This window comes from Acanthaster planci, linkage group LG19 (genome assembly GCF_054643075.1).
Source record: "Acanthaster planci isolate LZ-2023a linkage group LG19, COTS_SCS, whole genome shotgun sequence".
Taxonomy (NCBI): Eukaryota; Metazoa; Echinodermata; class Asteroidea; order Valvatida; family Acanthasteridae; genus Acanthaster; species Acanthaster planci.
The window spans coordinates 7,674,989-7,692,065 of NC_141795.1; the positions used below are offsets into that span (position 1 = coordinate 7,674,989).

The 17,077-nt window shown below is 42.9% G+C and overlaps 2 protein-coding genes across 3 annotated transcripts; both read right to left on the bottom strand.

The window, feature by feature from the left end:
- Positions 1-11: 11 nt before the first annotated feature.
- On the bottom strand, positions 12-16,615 carry LOC110977526 (SPARC-like). Of its 2 annotated transcripts, XM_087129883.1 has the most exons (8): positions 16,431-16,615; positions 15,893-16,008; positions 15,244-15,352; positions 5,236-5,377; positions 4,393-4,626; positions 3,676-3,895; positions 2,700-2,848; positions 12-1,895 (listed from the first exon to the last, which is right to left on the bottom strand). In XM_087129883.1, the coding sequence occupies exons 2-8, from the start codon at positions 15,940-15,942 to the stop codon at positions 1,879-1,881; spliced, it is 921 nt and encodes a 306-aa protein (XP_086986009.1). In that variant the 5' UTR covers positions 15,943-16,008; positions 16,431-16,615; the 3' UTR covers positions 12-1,878. The 2 variants fall into 2 exon arrangements, with proteins under 2 accessions (XP_086986009.1, XP_022087450.1); XM_022231758.2 differs by lacking the exons at positions 15,244-15,352; positions 15,893-16,008; positions 16,431-16,615 and adding an exon at positions 9,482-9,823.
- On the bottom strand, positions 10,388-13,376 carry LOC110977501 (uncharacterized). Its single transcript, XM_022231710.2, has 2 exons — positions 13,213-13,376; positions 10,388-12,653 (listed from the first exon to the last, which is right to left on the bottom strand). The coding sequence occupies exons 1-2, from the start codon at positions 13,271-13,273 to the stop codon at positions 10,783-10,785; spliced, it is 1,932 nt and encodes a 643-aa protein (XP_022087402.2). The 5' UTR covers positions 13,274-13,376; the 3' UTR covers positions 10,388-10,782.
- Positions 16,616-17,077: the final 462 nt, after the last annotated feature.

The following is a 17,077-nucleotide window of genomic DNA, read 5'->3' on the forward strand; positions in this document are numbered from 1 at the left end:
AGACAACTATCTTTCTTGCTGCACTTTTATTTACCTAAGAAGCGTAGCGAAACTTTAATTTATAGATTAAAAAAAAAAGACAGCACACAATATCATTACCAAGATCGTAACGGTGATGAAACAACATGCACTAGAAAGTACCTCCTGTTGGTCTGAGATGGTTTTGAAGTCAAAAAGACCGTTTCGATTTGGCCCAAATTAAGTATAGAAACTGACAAAATGCTTACATGCAGACAAGTGGAACTTTGGATAGTTCAGCCGGAAATATCCCTACAAATAAGACCAGGAAGTAGTCGAAGCCATTTTGTAAAAATACAATTGGCAAGGAAGGCACTATGTGTACTTAGTGTTACATTTTCTTCAGTGATAGGACCGGCAGATATTTCCAAGTGCGTCTGTCAGAAGGGATGAATCTGTCATTAGAAAATGAGTTTAAAAACCTCTATTATCTACACACTTGAAAATCTACATCTTAAAATCTGTTTTAAAAGCTCACAAATGGCTACTTCATTTTATGACCCCTAAAAAACTGGACAGAAGCTTAATATAAATTTAACTGACCTAGTCCAGAACTGCTTGGGTCGAGGAACCAGTCTAAAAGAGGGCCACCTCCATTCTATCAACTTGTTGATTCTAAGATCTGTTCCTTTTAATTATTTGCTTTCTATAGTAAATTCCTCAACGAAAGCCTGGAATCCACTGATGTGTGATTGTCTTATTCAAATTGGAAAGGTGGAAAAAAGGCAAGATACTTTTTACCTTAGGCTCTCCATACCCTTTTCTCGACGTAAAATAACTGTATTGATTTGCTTTAATAAACCTTTTGCGAGTTCAATTTGAATAAAATCTGGTACACTGAGTTCTTTGAATTCACGTGAACTTACCAATATGAATTCTCCATACAAAGGACACCGTTGCTATACCTCGCGATTCGGGGCAAGCTTTTGCTTAGTTACATGAGAGACGCGTTGCACCAATGCACTGTTTTCAATGGATAAGAAGGGCACAAAGGAACCAGTCCATTCCAGAGATGGTGGTCGCTATGCAAAAGCTTGCCCCGAATAAAATGGTACAGCAACATCGTCTTTAGTCTGGGGAATTCAAATTGTTACGTTTATGATCAGATAGCTCAGTGTGCCAGATTTTATTCAAATTTATCTCGGAAATGCTTATTGCAAAGTTACTTTCACATTCTTTGTGAAAAATTGGTGTTTAAAACGACTGTGGAGCAGACGTGAAATTTTTTCAACAGAAGTGATTTGTACCCACACTGATAAAATATTATCCATTTGTTTCTTTGCTTAGTGAATGAAAAAAGCCACGATTTGCAGTGATTTACATGGTATCTGCCTGACTGAAAAAAAAACACAGGATACAGTTATTACAGGCACATAATCAGGTTTACGTCAATCATCAAGAAGGGACAGAGGCAGCCTGCAACCGAATATCTACAGCTTTCCAGAAATTGTAAACAATGGTTGGTAAAAAAAAAAAAGTGGCAACTGTTGATAAAACTGGCAGTGAACAGGCTACGATCTGCAACCAATATTTATATACACTAACAAGAATTCAAGGCACGATGTGTTCAAATATGAACATTGAAATCAGTAACGAGGTATGTGTAATCTTGATAATTCAAGCACCAAAATATAATAACTATGCGATATGTGCAGGAGTTATTACGTCAAAATCTAGTTCAGGTTTTCTCTCAAAACCACTGACCAGTTTCTCACATGCATCAATAACATGATTTAGTTTTGTTCTAAATTTACCAAAACAGTTGGCAAAAGGAAGACGGATTGAAAAAGTAGCACCATGATCTTGAGTTGTACAGCAAGGTAGCACGCTTTCTTTATCTCTGAGTCAATCAACCGTAGTCTAATACAAGATCTCATCTGAAATGAAATTAAATAAAAGGAACGCTTGTAAAACAAAGTAAAGAACTTGGCAAAATCATGGGCAAGGGGACACTTGCTTTAGAAAATATGGGAAAACAAAGAAAACTGAATGGAAAGAAAAGACAAATGAAAACAGGGAAAGCAAACAATTGCCTGTTTTCATGAAACTCAGAACTGACCCGCTTCAGTATTGAGGGTTTGTAGTCTGCCAGTATTGAGTGCTTCGCCCCCAAAGGAGTCACGCCCCCTTCTTCAAAAAGTTGCCAGAAACATCTATTCCCGCAAGCAGTCTGCCTCGAGCAGAAGCACCTTACCATTAGTTGAAAACAGTCGGGTTGGTCAGGAGGGTTCGTTTTGTTGGTAGCGACGTGAAGCAAGGCACGCATCTCATAGTCGTTGGTGAACCAGCGTAATTCAGTTCCGACTAAAGGAACCTTCGTTGCTATTAAAATAATTCCCTCCCTTGGTCCAGTTCGAGGCCCAGACGAATAACAATATGTTGTTGGCTAGTGGCCTTTTTTTGCTCGGCAAGTTTGCTTTCAACACTTGGCAAATTCCTGTATTTAACAGACCTTCAATGAGAAGGGACTAATTTGGCAACCGAAGCTTAACATTATTATTCTAATGACACCACACTCTAATGCAGGTGATGTGTGCATATTACGCGTCCCTTCGACCAGTACGGTATTTCGGAATTGCCAAGATGCCAAAACATGCATGAGGGTGGTGCGACTGTGCCAGTGGCATCGCGTCAGATCAGTCGGAGCCACAACTGGCCCTTTCAAGATTGACGCTACTCACCATCATTCAGTCCCATGCACTTGCCCCACTCCACGATAGAGATCAGGTCGTCGTCGTTGGTGTCGCAGCTGGCAATGAAGGCATCGGTGCAAGGCTCCATGGGAAGGAGCTGGGCCCGCATGGGCTTCAGCTCTGCCGTGCTCAAGTGGCTGAGGGAGAAACAGAAACAAATCAAGATGTGACCTCAGTACTTGCTCTGCTAGCATTTCAACGGGAACAGTGCAAAGTATGTCATAAACCTGTATTACTCCACTTAGACCAACAGGGTTGAGATTGTCAGTTTTCAACATATCTGAAACTGTGTATAAATTGTCAGGTGCATTTCTTCCTATCTGCCTTGAGCAGGAGCACCCCCTCACTGGTTGAAACAGAGCCATGTTGGTCGGGAGTGTTCATTTTGTTGGTAGCTATGCGACTGCAACACTTGCCTTTCACAGTTGTTCTTGAACCAGCGATAGGCAGTTACTACCAAAGGAGCCTCCGTTGCTGGGAAAATTGCGCCCTCTCTTGGTGGCACTCAAGGCTCACACAGATAATACCTGAGTAGACTGCATGCTATTAACTACTCTTTCACCACAGGATGTCATCTAGAACTGAAATATCTTCCTGTCCCTACCCAGCCAAGGTTCAAACCTGCCTGTCCACTCCCAGCAAAGTTTTTTTGAAAGCATGTCTGAAGAAAGGTTTGTTGCAGAGTCCTGTAAATGGGTCATTCCATGAGGATGGGGCACAATTTGTGACATGGGTAACTTTTACCACCTGTCATGACCTGACAAGTAGGTCATTTACTCTGTACAAATAACACACCTCTGTATTCAGCCTTGCAAGATGTATAATTTGGAATCCACATGCAGGGAAATAGCTGTTCATTTTTACGTAACAACGGACGCCGTCACAAATTGTGCCCCAACCTCATGGAATGACCCAGATGATGAAGTGGTCTGATGAGACCAGACTCATACTGCAATCCACTCACAAGTCGTTCGGTGCAATGTCCATGTTGAAAAACTTCCAGTGCAGGGGGCGTCGCCAGGGCTTAGTCTCCGCCTCAGCCTCCTTCTCCACTCTGCGCTCCTCCTCGTCCAGCCCGCCCTCTTGCTCAGCCCACCCTGACAGCTCCTTCATGACCTCGAAGAACCAGGTGCGCATGCGCTCCGGGAACATGACCAGGTCGGCCGGGTTGCACTGCTCCATGACTGCGGTACGAATGAGGAAGTATTGCTCCATTATTTGTGAACTCAAAACATTTCCACAAAAGGGTTGCTCGCTGACTTATTGCCATTTAAGGAAACAACAGTGAATCACCACACAAAGGCAAATTTTGAATAGCAACATATTAAAAATCCACTATTTTTTGTGTGCACATAAATGAATGCAACATTGAGTTTTTCTTTTCTGGAATGAGATCACTGCTCATGAAGATCAAAATTTACATTAGAATAAAAACCAAAACGGCATCAAAATACTTTTCAAATAAGTGAGACAAAAATGTGCCACCAAGGCTAACTAAAACATGACAGTGCATTTTTAAGGATTTTCCACACGTGGCACACAACACACAAATGCTTGTTTGTGCCCCTCTTGATTGGCGCTCGTGATAACTTCAAAAACCTGGATGACAACCTTACATGTATGTCTTTTGTCACCTAGCCGAAAATAAAACTTAAAAAATGGAAGACTGAGGGCTTCCTACTTTTGCAGGGGCCAAAATAATCGAGCTGCTCCACATCCATCTCTGTTGGGTTGGCACAGCGGAGCCGGTAGAGCTCACACTGGCTGCGGTAGGTCACGTTGGTGGTGCTGCAGACCTGGATGAAGGGGTCATTCTCCTCCTCGGGACACAACTCCACGCAGTCGCAGTAGGGGGCGCCATTGCCGTCCACATAGCAGGTCTCGCCCGGTGGACACTGCAAGGTGTGGCACTTGTCTGGGGTGGGAGGGTGGGTGGGACCGTTGGAGGGAGGGGGTGTTAAACAGAGAGGTTATAACACTGGCCTGTCGGATGTGTTGGAAAGAACTGCACTGAAGTTAAACTTTTTCTACTAAATGATATGCATGATGGTCAAAGCTTGGTTGTTGCATTATGTGACGCTTTGATACAAAAATGCCAGCATTTGAGTGTCATTTTGATCAGTTCAGACTGTGATCCATGACTTCATGGAATCATTAAAGACAAGATTTCTGAAGATGGATACCAGACTTCTGTTGAAAAGATCCACACCCGGTGGAAAGGTTGCTCCAAAGTACATTTCAGCAAGGTTTTCCCCTTCAATTTCAGTGATACTCAAAAGGTTTTAAGCCCTAAAATGAAAACTGGGTGTCCACATTTAGTTAATATAGGGCGTCCAGGTTGGACATTGTACGGCCTAAAGGGTGTCCGAATGATGCTCAGATGCACCTGTGGCTAAACCACTGATACCTGCTTCCTGAAAAGTGGTCTCTAAGATTGGTTATTTGGGCCCAAATCTGGCCCCTTTCTCTGGGGCACTTTCAGGGGAAGGGAGGAGGACAGTTCAGATGTTTGGTTCCTTCTTACCACTGACGTCATTCACGCTCTCCTCATTTTCCTCCTGGTACCCGTCAATGCTGTAGATCTGCTCCTCTTTTGTGTACGTCAGCGACTCCAAGGCTTTCTTCGCATTTCTAATCTCGTGCCTTGCAGCTTTGATCTGCTGATGCTGCAAAAGAAGAATGATCAATGTCTCACGTGGCTGGTTGTTTGGATCTATAGAGTCTAAAGTCCATGACCGTATAGTCGCTGGGTCCCTAATTTCGCCAGATACCGGTATGTATTGCCAAGTCTGATTGATTTTCATGGTAAGTGGCAAAATAAGGGACCTGGCAAATACATGTATACAGAATGGATGTGAAATTGTAACATGTGCTGTTTTTAAATGTCATAATGGCCACATTTGCATATGAGTCCATCACAAGTCTTTTTGCACAGTTCGGTGAAAATCCCTCAAGACCAGTGATAAGTGTAAGGGTGAACAATGGCAACTCCGCTCCGAGCAGGAACAAAAGAGGACGTGTTTTGAAATGAAATTGACAGTCATTTGGTGTGCACTCACTGCATGGGCGTGCAACTTGCACATTTGACGCAGAGCATGCTGAGTATGCGCAATGCATTTAGTCTGGAATATATGGTCTTCGCGTGCACACCGAATGCGTGCAAGAACCCGGTTGGAAAACTTAGCACCGTCTGTCTTTCTTTTGCCAGTGAGGGCGCACTTCAGCACAGGGAAGATAGAAAGCTGTTGTCACAGCTCACTTGCACAGCTTGTTACTTGGTCTAAGACTAAGTGACTTGTGGGGCTTGTGGTGAACTCTACCACTGACCAGAGTGCCTGGTTTCTGTAATGACCTTACACAGTTGCAATGTCCTTAATATTGCAACAAATTGGACCCCCTTTTTAAAATAAAAGGTTGCCCTAGGAGCTTTTTTTAAATAAATGAAACAATCCTTTAAATTATATAATTTCTTTTCTGTATTCAATATGCAATTTATTTCAACAGTTTGATACTTTTTAAAATATTTCGTTTAATTACTTCATTCACACTGTCTCTTGTGATTTATCCTTGAAGTTCATGAGGTTTCTAAAGTTTCTTCCTTTTTTATTTTCTTGATGGATAGAAGACATTAACAAGTATGACAGAATTTCTGGTTAACATCAATAAAATATTGCAGATTTCAGGATTGCATCTCCATCTATTATCTTAAGGACAGACGGATATTCTTTGGTGAAACAGATCGTTTTCAATGGAGAATTACAGATTGGATTAGTCCAATTCCTTCTGTGGAATTTACCATTCCTCTTGAATTTGTTGACTAGCCCCAAATCTGACACAGCAAGACTGAGCGGACTAGGGTCAAGTCGAGTCAAATATTGACCTCTTTGCTTGACCCCTGCGAGCAGCCCGCTGGGTCCAAGTTTGCCGAGCCCAAGTGTCCCACTGTGCCCTGTGGGGAGATTTAGCTGGTTGCCATGGCAATAGACGTGCAGGAACTCTCTAGACTCTTAAAGTCACCAGCTAAAAGAACAGCAAAACCATCTCAGTGAATAAGGTTTCGTTAAATAAAATCAGAATGTGTGTGGTTAATTCTTGCCTCTGACAAGAACCACAACTCTTTAGTTCTGGAAGGGAAATCTACCATGGGGGAGGGCATCGACAGTGCCATATTGTTTCCTTGCGGAAGGAAGCTAAACCAAATTCACTAGGAGCCTAGCCATGACCTCTTACTGTGGTTTACATCTGCATAAGTGACAAACAAGGCCCATGTGTTGAGCAGATGGCCAGCCAAATACTTGGCCAACAATGAGAAATTAATTTTAAAAATTAACAAAATTATTAAATTGTGCACAGTTTAAGACTGGTTTTCACATACATGTACATGTTTATTCATGGCATTATTTTCAAAAAAGGCATTTTGCCCCAACTGATTCTGCACTAATTATTCCCATCAATCCACAGAAATTGCAAGATCATCTTTTATTTTAAAACTCTTGCTGATCTCGTTATTCCAAGTCCCTTCAACCCAAGACATACTAAACTAAGAATCTACACAGTTAGAATACACTAGTATCGCCCAGAGGAAAACCTTTTCCAGTAGAATAATTTCTACACTAAAATATTCAGCTTCTCATCCAAATGGGGTAACGATCAAAGTGATTGAAGACCAGATCTAGACCTTGGTGGGAATCTGCGAATGCTTCAAGGCACCTGTGGTCTGGTGGTTGGGCCAAATGATGTAATCAAGATAAATATAGCACTGGAAAAAATGTAGACAGTAGTAGACAAGTTTATTCTGATAATTGATTTACATTTAACCCCAACCTTCCTCAATCCCTCCAAGATCCTTTGGGCAGTTTTGGAGGGGTTTGGGGGAATTGAAGCAGAATAAAAAGGAGAAAAATGTGACAAAGGATGTCCTGTGCCAAGGTCTCACGTTAGACCTTGTATTGTTTGTACTCAGACGTGCATACATGTAAATTCAGACCTGGATGGTATTTGAAATCATCCAGGCTGCTCTGTTATCATGCACACTGCCTCAACTTCATGACAGGAATTGTCTGAGGATTCTGAAGGAAAAGGTCATCCCTCCAAGGAACATATTAAAAAAAAATAATGGAGGATTTTGGAGGACTGAGGCTGTGTCAAATTTCACCATGGGGGCAGTTGGAAGATTTTGAAGGAATAATGATGTGCTCACTTATCAAAGGCTTCTTGAAAGAGTCGGGAAAAGTGCATTTGGATAGCAAATTCTAAATGGATTCAGGAAACAAGTACGAGTAATGGACACTACTAATTTTCCCTGAAGTGACCTACATGTATTTGCCATCTGAAAGCAAAAAATGTTGTCCCCATAAGTCAAATTTAGCACTGAAAACACTGAAGTATTCACTTTTAAAACACTTACGTCGAATTTTTCAAACCATAGAGTTTGGGCAGAAGGTATTAAGCAGGGTCTGTTCATGGTATTCTTTGAGGATTCAATAGAAATCCTCCCCTAGTGCATCTTCATCTGGTGGGATATGTTTCACTCCAGAAGACATGCACACTGCACAGCATGAAATAGAAACTGATAAGGAAATTCAAGCTACTCACACTCATATGATGCAAGATATGGGGCGGAGAGAACCTCCCCCCCCCGCCTTTGTGTTGGTCATTGTTTGATCGGAATCTCAGGAATTCTTACAGACTTCTGGGGGATGTGTTAGGTAACAATAGTCTAGTGTATGTATAGGGATTGGACATGTGAGGGGATACATGTACCTATTGGCCCCATATGTGCACGGTATCCTCAAAGTAGCTGCTTCAACTCAATTCAACGGCCGCTCAAGCCTGTGGTTCCCTTGTTGCACTGAGCAGCGGTGTAATCATTGGCCAATGATTTTGTAGACATCCAAATTGCTTCACAAAGACCACCTAATCCGTGGCTTAGTCAGACCATTACCTGAACAATACCATGGCAAGTCAAAGACCCACAACAGGTTACACCGAGCTAGAGGGGGCAACATCAACTATGAAGGTAGACATGACAGAGACTCCAGGTATCCACTTGAAGGAATTCTTCAGAGGTTAGCTGCTCTATGCTCAAAGCAACTAAAATTCCAAATACAATAACTAGTTTTAATGTTTCAGACAGGTTTACCAACTTTTTCTCTGAGCAGTTCATGGAACATACCTGTCAGAAGACTAAAAACCAAGGAAATATTTGAGGTCATGGATTATGACCTACATGTACTTGGGACAAGTAGAACCTGTACTTTGTAACCCAGCTGAAATAACTGAAGTTTGACATTAAAAAGTCAGGGAAACTCAGAATCAGTCCATTACACACAAACAGAGCTTAGAGGAGTCGATAATTTCTGAACAGCGTTTCCAAACTTTCCAGGAATGTAAAAATGATAGCAAGAGTTTGGCATCTGGCCATCACAAATAACTAAATTCCATCTCACCATAGAGGAAGGAATGGTCTCATCGTCACGATCATGGTTTGTATTGACTGTCTATTAAACAAATTCCGCTTAGGAAAAACTGAATTTGTCTGATGAAAAGTCGGTATAAAAGTCATTTTTAAAGCTTGTTTATAGTACACTCGAAGATTCGTGGTGGCCGGATATAGAACTCTTTTCAAAATGAAATATTTAAGAGAATATCTAAGACTTTGCAGAGGAAACATCGAGAACTGATGATAGGGCTTACTAAAAAGTGATTATACCCTGACCAGACGGCACAATCATGACAATTACCAATGTGCATACACCGTATACACGTACCTTTGTTTTGTGTTTACTAGCAAGTGCAACTGCCACGATACAAAGTAGAATCACAACTCTCGAGAAAGCCATTGTCGACAGCAGGATTTCGACAGCTCTTCGCAAAGCTAGCTCTCGCCAAACCTGAGGATTCTACTCCACGTCAAGGGCCGAGCCAGGTCTTCCGAAGCCGAGGAAATCGATGTGCTGGGGTAAAAATACAAGACACCAACACAACCCGACGACACGCGTCGATATTGCTCAAACTAGTCAAAGCGATGATGCCAACTTATGATAGACCGCACACACGGTAGTAGTCTCGTCAAGCACTCTCTAGCCCTGTGACGCGTGAGACACGTCTCTCAAGGAGTCTTATTACCGTCTGGGTCAAGACCCCCTCTGGCTTAAACAAATAAGGGGCGTTCTAGACTGGTACCTTAAAAGCCTAAACCCAAATAATTTGAAACGCGTTCGGGGCGTGGCCTGGTGGCATGGGTGGGCATGATGGAGGGGGGTGTTTAAGCTCCTTGTGCGGTCGAGTCCTATGCCTAGACTTCCCCATTCAAAACTTGGAGAAAATAAAAAGCACAGAAAATACCATGAGCGAACCAAGACCCTCCAAGAAAGCACGGCCCTTCATAACTACCCCGTTCTAGGGGCGGATTGGGCGGAGGGGGGGGGGGTGTTGCTCAAAACCACCCCATGCTCTCGGACAAAAAGGTAAACAATGGGAAAAAACTAGTATAAAATGACTAAAGTAAGTATGAAAACAAGATAGCATCGTTCCCACTCGTCTGCAAAAATGATATATTAATAATAATTTCCTGCCTGACCCTCCCCCAATATTTCCTCGATCCGCCCCTGCATGCATACTGAATACAAGTAGACTAAAAGGTAAAGAAAAACTGAGACAAAAAGTCGCTCACGTCGAAGTAAATCTATGTCATACTTTATTATGCCTTTAGACAATGCTGCTTGTAAATTTGATTTTCATTTTCACCCAAAATGCCCAACTCAAGCATTTTTCTACAGTTACATGTACCTTCACTGGTTTTTATCAAATTACAAAAAAGCATTAATTTAAAAAAAAGTAGCATGGAAAAACTGAGTACATTCGAAAGCATAACTGTTCTATGGGCTAGATAAGAGACAAGCTATACACACTAATATACATTCTAATGCAAAAGATATTATTTTTTGTGGTACAGGTTACAAATTTATGCACGCTATGTAGGCCAACAGCATTTTCTAAATGTGATTTCATCCTTAAAAATTTTGTCTTTTAAAAACAAACAATTTTGAGAGTTAAGCACCAGGCTTAATCAGTATCCGTTGATGTACATGTACGTTGGCATTCCAGCATAGACGGAAAACATCGGTGCTCCTAAAGCCAGAATCGCCGGGTCGTCTCCAATTGGTAGAGTGCGACAATATTGTTGTTGTACCGGCAAGGCGTATCGATTCTCCAAGACTCGGTACGGCAGGGTCGCGTTTGTATCGTACTGACGGCACGCGTATAAAACGGCTGGATCTTGCAGCAGAGTATCGAATCTCGTCGAGGAAACATTTGGATGTACGCATCGATGGCCGACTGCGCCGTTGAGAAGGAAGGAGATGATCCTGTTCTCGTGCTGAGTTGCGCGGGAATCGACACTCACAGTCTCGATCTTTTGTGGGCAGGGTGTGCTTTTATCTTCATCGGTCGTCCCGATGGACACGATAGCGGGGTCGTCGAGATGATTTTCCGTTGGTTTTGGAGACTGGCAGCTAGGAAGAGCTGGCCATGCGGCATTGTAGGATTCGGTGGAAGCTTCTGAACTTTGCTGTTGACTGAAGCGAGGCGGTCTGAAGCCTCGCCGCCTGCGTTGCAAGCAGTGAGAAGCATTACACGAAGAATTACCGTGGGGATAGAAGGGAGTCAGATACTTTCTCTTGACTGGTGTCTGAAAGTTGCCTTTTCCCGGAGCACGGAAATCATCCCAGTTCATCACTTCGTCTGCCTGGTCACTGCGGTAACCACAGCAACGTTTGATTTGGCCGATGGGTGAACGGGCGACGTTATTTCGACCACATGGTGGCGCCCCAGCCAGAATGCACGAAACTTCCGCCGAGCATTGACTCAAGTTGGCGGTGTAGGTTCCGTTGCCAGTAAACGAACCTCCAAAATAGAAGTTGCTGGACACGACTTGTGTTCCGTCTGGCGAAGCTGTAGACGCCCTGGAAACAGAAATCTTCCTTCTTCGGCGCCGTCGTCTGGCGCACACGGAGGCCGATTCTGTCTCAATGACGTCTGCGCTCAACGATCGTTCTCCCTGATCGCTTTGACTTCGTGACGACGCACTGCTAGAGTAGCTAGCACTGAGCGACCAATTCAGCTCAGAAGACGAGCCATCAGAGAAGTCTGAGACCGACTTATGAGATTCCTCCTCACCAACGTTCTCTTCAGTTGTGTTGAACTTTGTGTCTGAGAACAAAGAGATACCACTCTCATTTTCAGCTTGACGGGACTCGCACTCCTTTGCTCGAGAGAGTGAGGAGCGACAAAGTCTTGTCGGTATTGAGACCTGATCTTCTGTTGATGAAGTTTGATCCTGGGGTTGTGATGTCTGGCTTCCTGGTGATACGACTTGATTGTCTGTGGTCGGTGAAAAGGAGTCCCCTCCTGGAGAAATGATCTCCTTGTCTGGGGAGTAGGATGCATCTCCTGGCGATATGGTTTGACCTTGTGGTGAAAAGCAATTCGCCTCGGGTGAAGAAGGTTGACCTTCCGGTGAGAAAATCTGATTATCCAGCGAAACGCTACGAACTTCGAGGGAGAAGAATTCTTCTGGTGAGAAGCTGTGATCTTGCGGAGACAGGCTTTGATCCTCCCGCAAAAAAGTTCGATCCCATGTGTACGGCAGTTGGCTTCGAGACTGACTCTCAGACGCTGGAGAGACGCGAGCTTCCGGTGAAACTGTTTGACCTCTCATCAGTGATGACGATGTTGAAGACTGGGTGTCTGGTGTAGAGGTACGGACACCAGTACATTGCAAGTCCATGCCGCCAATACTTGCCTCATGATCGAATGATACGAGCTCACCGGAGAGTGCAGGGGCTTTGGGCGGAGATCGGAAGCTAGAAGGTGACATCAGTCTTGGGTTGTGGGTGAAGGGGTGGGCCAGGTCAAAGGTCGTGCTTTTGCTTTTCCAGCCTACAGACGGGGAGAAATATTGTACAAAGCAATTATCTATAGAATTCTATCGAGGGTTTGCACTTCACGTTTATTCAATGGTCCCTTGCCATGTTAAAGGATCCATTACCGAGTATCAGCTGCGAGGGCTTTCGACAGCTAACATTACCATGACTACCGATACGGCATCAAATCCGATCCGAACCAGAATGGCTTTTTTAAAAACCACTTTGGAAAGAAATTTGGCCTTGCTTGAACCTCGAGGGGCTCTTGTAATCAATAGAGGCTTTGCGCGGTAACCATCATGCAGGGCAGTTCTTTTGTTCACCGGCCTCAACCTGGCAGCCATGAACGGGAATGGAAAAAAAAAACACCTGTTGACAAATGGCAGGTCGCTCACTAATTTCACCTTGTGCCAAACAAACAAGAAACAGCTTAATGTTTTTGCAGGCTCTACAAGGAATTCAGTGTGTCAAAGCATCTCCTAAACTGCTGTTCCCAATGATTGAATTTCGATCTCAAAATCCTACAAAATCCCGTAAAACAATTAGGCTTCGTTCTATTTGTGGCCTACGCTTACCTTTCTCATGCTGTTTTCGTTCTCGGTCGTCTTCGGTCATTTGACTATACAGCATCGACATTTTGTTTGCATCTACACATATAGTCGTCGGATGTGTGTTCTCACGAATGGCAGTCCAAACATGTTGCGTTATAAAATTTTAGTTCTTTTGTTGTCATCAGGTTCGTAGGTTACTTCGTCGTACACGCGCACGCACCACTGATTTCGAACTTCTATTGGATGAGTGCTCAAGTTGTGCGTAAAGTTCTGGGTCCATGATTCCATGTGCCTCTAGGTGCAGTGGGCGTGGTTAAACTGATAAGAAGTGACGTCACACTTGGAAAACGCGTTGTCCATTGATTTTTATTATCAACGGCATTGTTGGCGAGTGCGCGTAACTCTTATGCGTGTCTGGATATCGTTATTGGGCTTGTTAACATGGAGATGACTAGGAACATTTTTGTTTGTAAATAATTAGGTCAGGAATGGTTCAACAATAATTCTGTATTATGTTCTCTAGTATTACGTTACGCTGTAAAAACCTCAAAATGTGGTGCAGCTTGGACATGACGGCGGGTACACTGGCGTTGACGAAAAGTATTTCAAAATTGTTAGAAGAATTCTGGGACTTTTTGACAAAAGATACGGTAACGAACTCTAGATTGCTTTTGTTTTGTATTGAGCTTAGTTACAGTATAGTTTAATTACTAGGATGCCGCTAATCAACCAGGCCAAATGCAAGATGTATAGCGGCCTCTCATTACACGAATGGCGTTTGTTTAAAAATGACTGGCCTACATTTATATTCTGTCCCGTTTTGGCCAATTTCAAATTGTTTTTACCAGTGCTAGACAATTACACGAATTGCGTTTGTTTAAAAATGACTGGCCTACATTTATATTCTGTCTCGTTTTGGCCAATTTCAAATTGTTTTTACCAGTGTTAGAAAAGATTTTTGGAATAATCGTTCACTTAATAAGATGGATCTCTCACATTAAATGGCTAAATGGTGGGCCTTCTCGTCCACAAAATAAATGTAAAGGTAAAATTAAAGCCTAGTTCGGATTCTGTGCTCGGACACTTTCTCAAAATCTTAACGCCCAATCACTCAGTGGAAAACATTACCAAAGAAAGGTTACATTGGATTCTATATCCGTACTTTTTCGCCCGATCATTTTTGTATTAACGCTATACGTGTGGGCTTTGAGAAAATGAATGGAAGTAGCAGCAACATATTTTGATGACGACAATTTCGGAGATAGCAACTTCCTTCGCTTACAATTAAACAAGTGAATTGAAGACATTGTATGAGTGGAATGAGGTGTCAGAATGAGTTCAATTGGAACTTTGTCATGGAGAAAAGTTCAGACTCCACTGAGCCAATTTCTTTCCCTCCACAAGCTACTCAAGGCTGATGGCGAGGAAGCTTGCCGCGAAGCCCCTGCCACCGGGGAGGGCATCGCTGATCATCTTGACAGTCATATGGTGTTGTCGACAGACACAAAGGACCCAATTGGAGGGCTTTCGCTGCACATCCTGTCATACGGCAAACAGATTCACAGTCCTTTCACTAATTTTTTTGATCTCTCAATCTTCATTCAGACATTATCATCGATACCGAGTTATCGACATTTTACGTGGCGGTACTGCATAACATTAGACTCATTCGAAGTCCTGTTACGTGTATTCGATTGGAATCAAAGCCAACGATCCTTCAAAACGTATGTTTGGTTGATTTCTGACAACGGATTATTAGTTTGAAATTAAAAAAACGAAATTCTATTATACCTTTTATTTGAGACTAGGTGACAATTAATTTGTCATTTTGACAGATAAAGTTTTCATTTTCATCAATTTTCGAGACATAGCCTTAGGAGCATTCTTCGGGAATCGTTGGGCAACTTCAAGCACGATCATCGTCCATTTTAGAGTTATGTATAAAAACAGGATGCTGAGAGGATGAACAATCTCTAAAAAAAAATCAACAATCGAATGTACGATTTTTCTAATGGTGTTAGACTCTGCCCCCGTAGCTGTCTGTACATTTCCTACCTGACAGAGCCAGCACCCTGGCTGGGAACCACCTGCAACATGTCCCACGCGCACGTCTCCTCTTCCTCCTGTCTTCCCCGCGCAGCTCGACTCCTTTACCAGCCTCAATCTGCGAAAAGGCCCCATCTGAATGACTTACGTTGTTGAACACACTCGTCCCAAAGTCATTAATCAGCGGCTTCATGCATTTCCCAGTCACACATGCACCCTTTTAGCTGAAGCCAAGTAAATTTGACGCACTGATATAGCATTAAATTGCGCGGCCATATAATAGAAGTAAAACACAAATTCAAGAGCAAATCATCAGACAGGAAAGCAAAAACGTAAACGTTCACAACTAACTTAAGAGAAGTGGGCCTGGTGAAAGAAAAGGTTTTAAATACGAGGAAGTTTTACGCTTAAAAAAGTTGCAAACGATTTCTGAACCACAAATTGGACTTTGACGGAAGACGGAACACACAGAGAGAACCATATTTTTACTGAAACTCTTCATATTTCACTTTGTATCTCAAACTGTCTGGAACGACACCGTCAGGGGTTGATATCGAGCCAAAGACAGCTTCTTTTAAATTATTCTATCGAGAACTTGAACGAATTTTTGAATTGATTCTACGCGATGAAAACAATGGGACAGAAAATGGTGTCCTACCCGAATGAGATATGCACACTCCTTGTCGTCATTGTACACCTCTTGTCCATAATTAACGGATGCTACACATCCAGAGTCGGCAAAGAAAAACCCTCCACATGTTCCTTCAACTCCCTCTGCATATGTCATAAGTTATTCAATTTAGGAAACTTTTAAAACATTATAATGTCCTTTGACAGATACATGTATCATAGATTTTGAGGCCTAACATTTTAAGGGTTAATAGTGGAAGTCATGGAAAGTTTGCGATGACAACATACAGGTTAATGCATGGTCTGTCTTTTAGTTGTGGTTCTGATAATAGTGCGCCTCAGAAAGTTTTCAACGCGTTGGCCAACCACAACGCGCAAAATCTGTCGACCCTTTAATTCCAAACGTGCATCGGGTCGACAGATTTTGCGCACTGTTCTTGACCAACACGTTGCAAAAGTCTTGGAGGCGCGCTATTGGGAAACGCCCGTATTATTAACCAATGCCGAATGCGGGGTTGGAAGGTCTTGATACCCAAGGACAAATATTGTATGAAAACCCAACTCACCGCATCTACCACTAATCGTTGGAGTAGTTGTACCGGGCTGGGTAGTTGTGGAGTGATGGTAGGCGTGGTCAACGAGACGTTCGTAGGCTGTGTCACTTAGCTTGCCTGGAACCCCCGCCCAGGACCACCAACATGATTCCCATTGGACTTGATCGATCGGCTTTGGCAATTGTGTACCGCAGTATCTGCGAGAAATGTATTGTCTTTGTTCAAGCATGCCAGTCGATGCTATTCATGTATTTAGAGACTAGAGCTGAAAGGATAACTTGTATCGATACCAACTGACATCTATAGAAGTTGCTATAGATACCAAATGGTATAGATACCACAATAGGACCAAATTGTTAAATTTAAAATCGCCGTTCTTGCGGTGTTGTACGCTAAAAAAATCTGCAGCATTGTTGGGGGTCAGGTCAGTTTCACAGCACTACAGCAAACTTTACCTTTAGGCCTACCAAATGAAAATTGTCAAATCTTCCTGTTCATTCGTCGCACCCAGTCTTGTGCGAGCAAGCCGCCATATTGGAATCTGCATAATGGACAACTTCTAAGTCCCGTTTCGTTAAATTATCACGAACCACTAGCAACCGGGAGCAGAAGAAGGTTTTAACCTCTTCCCCGGCCGTCAGCTCGTACAAACAATCTCG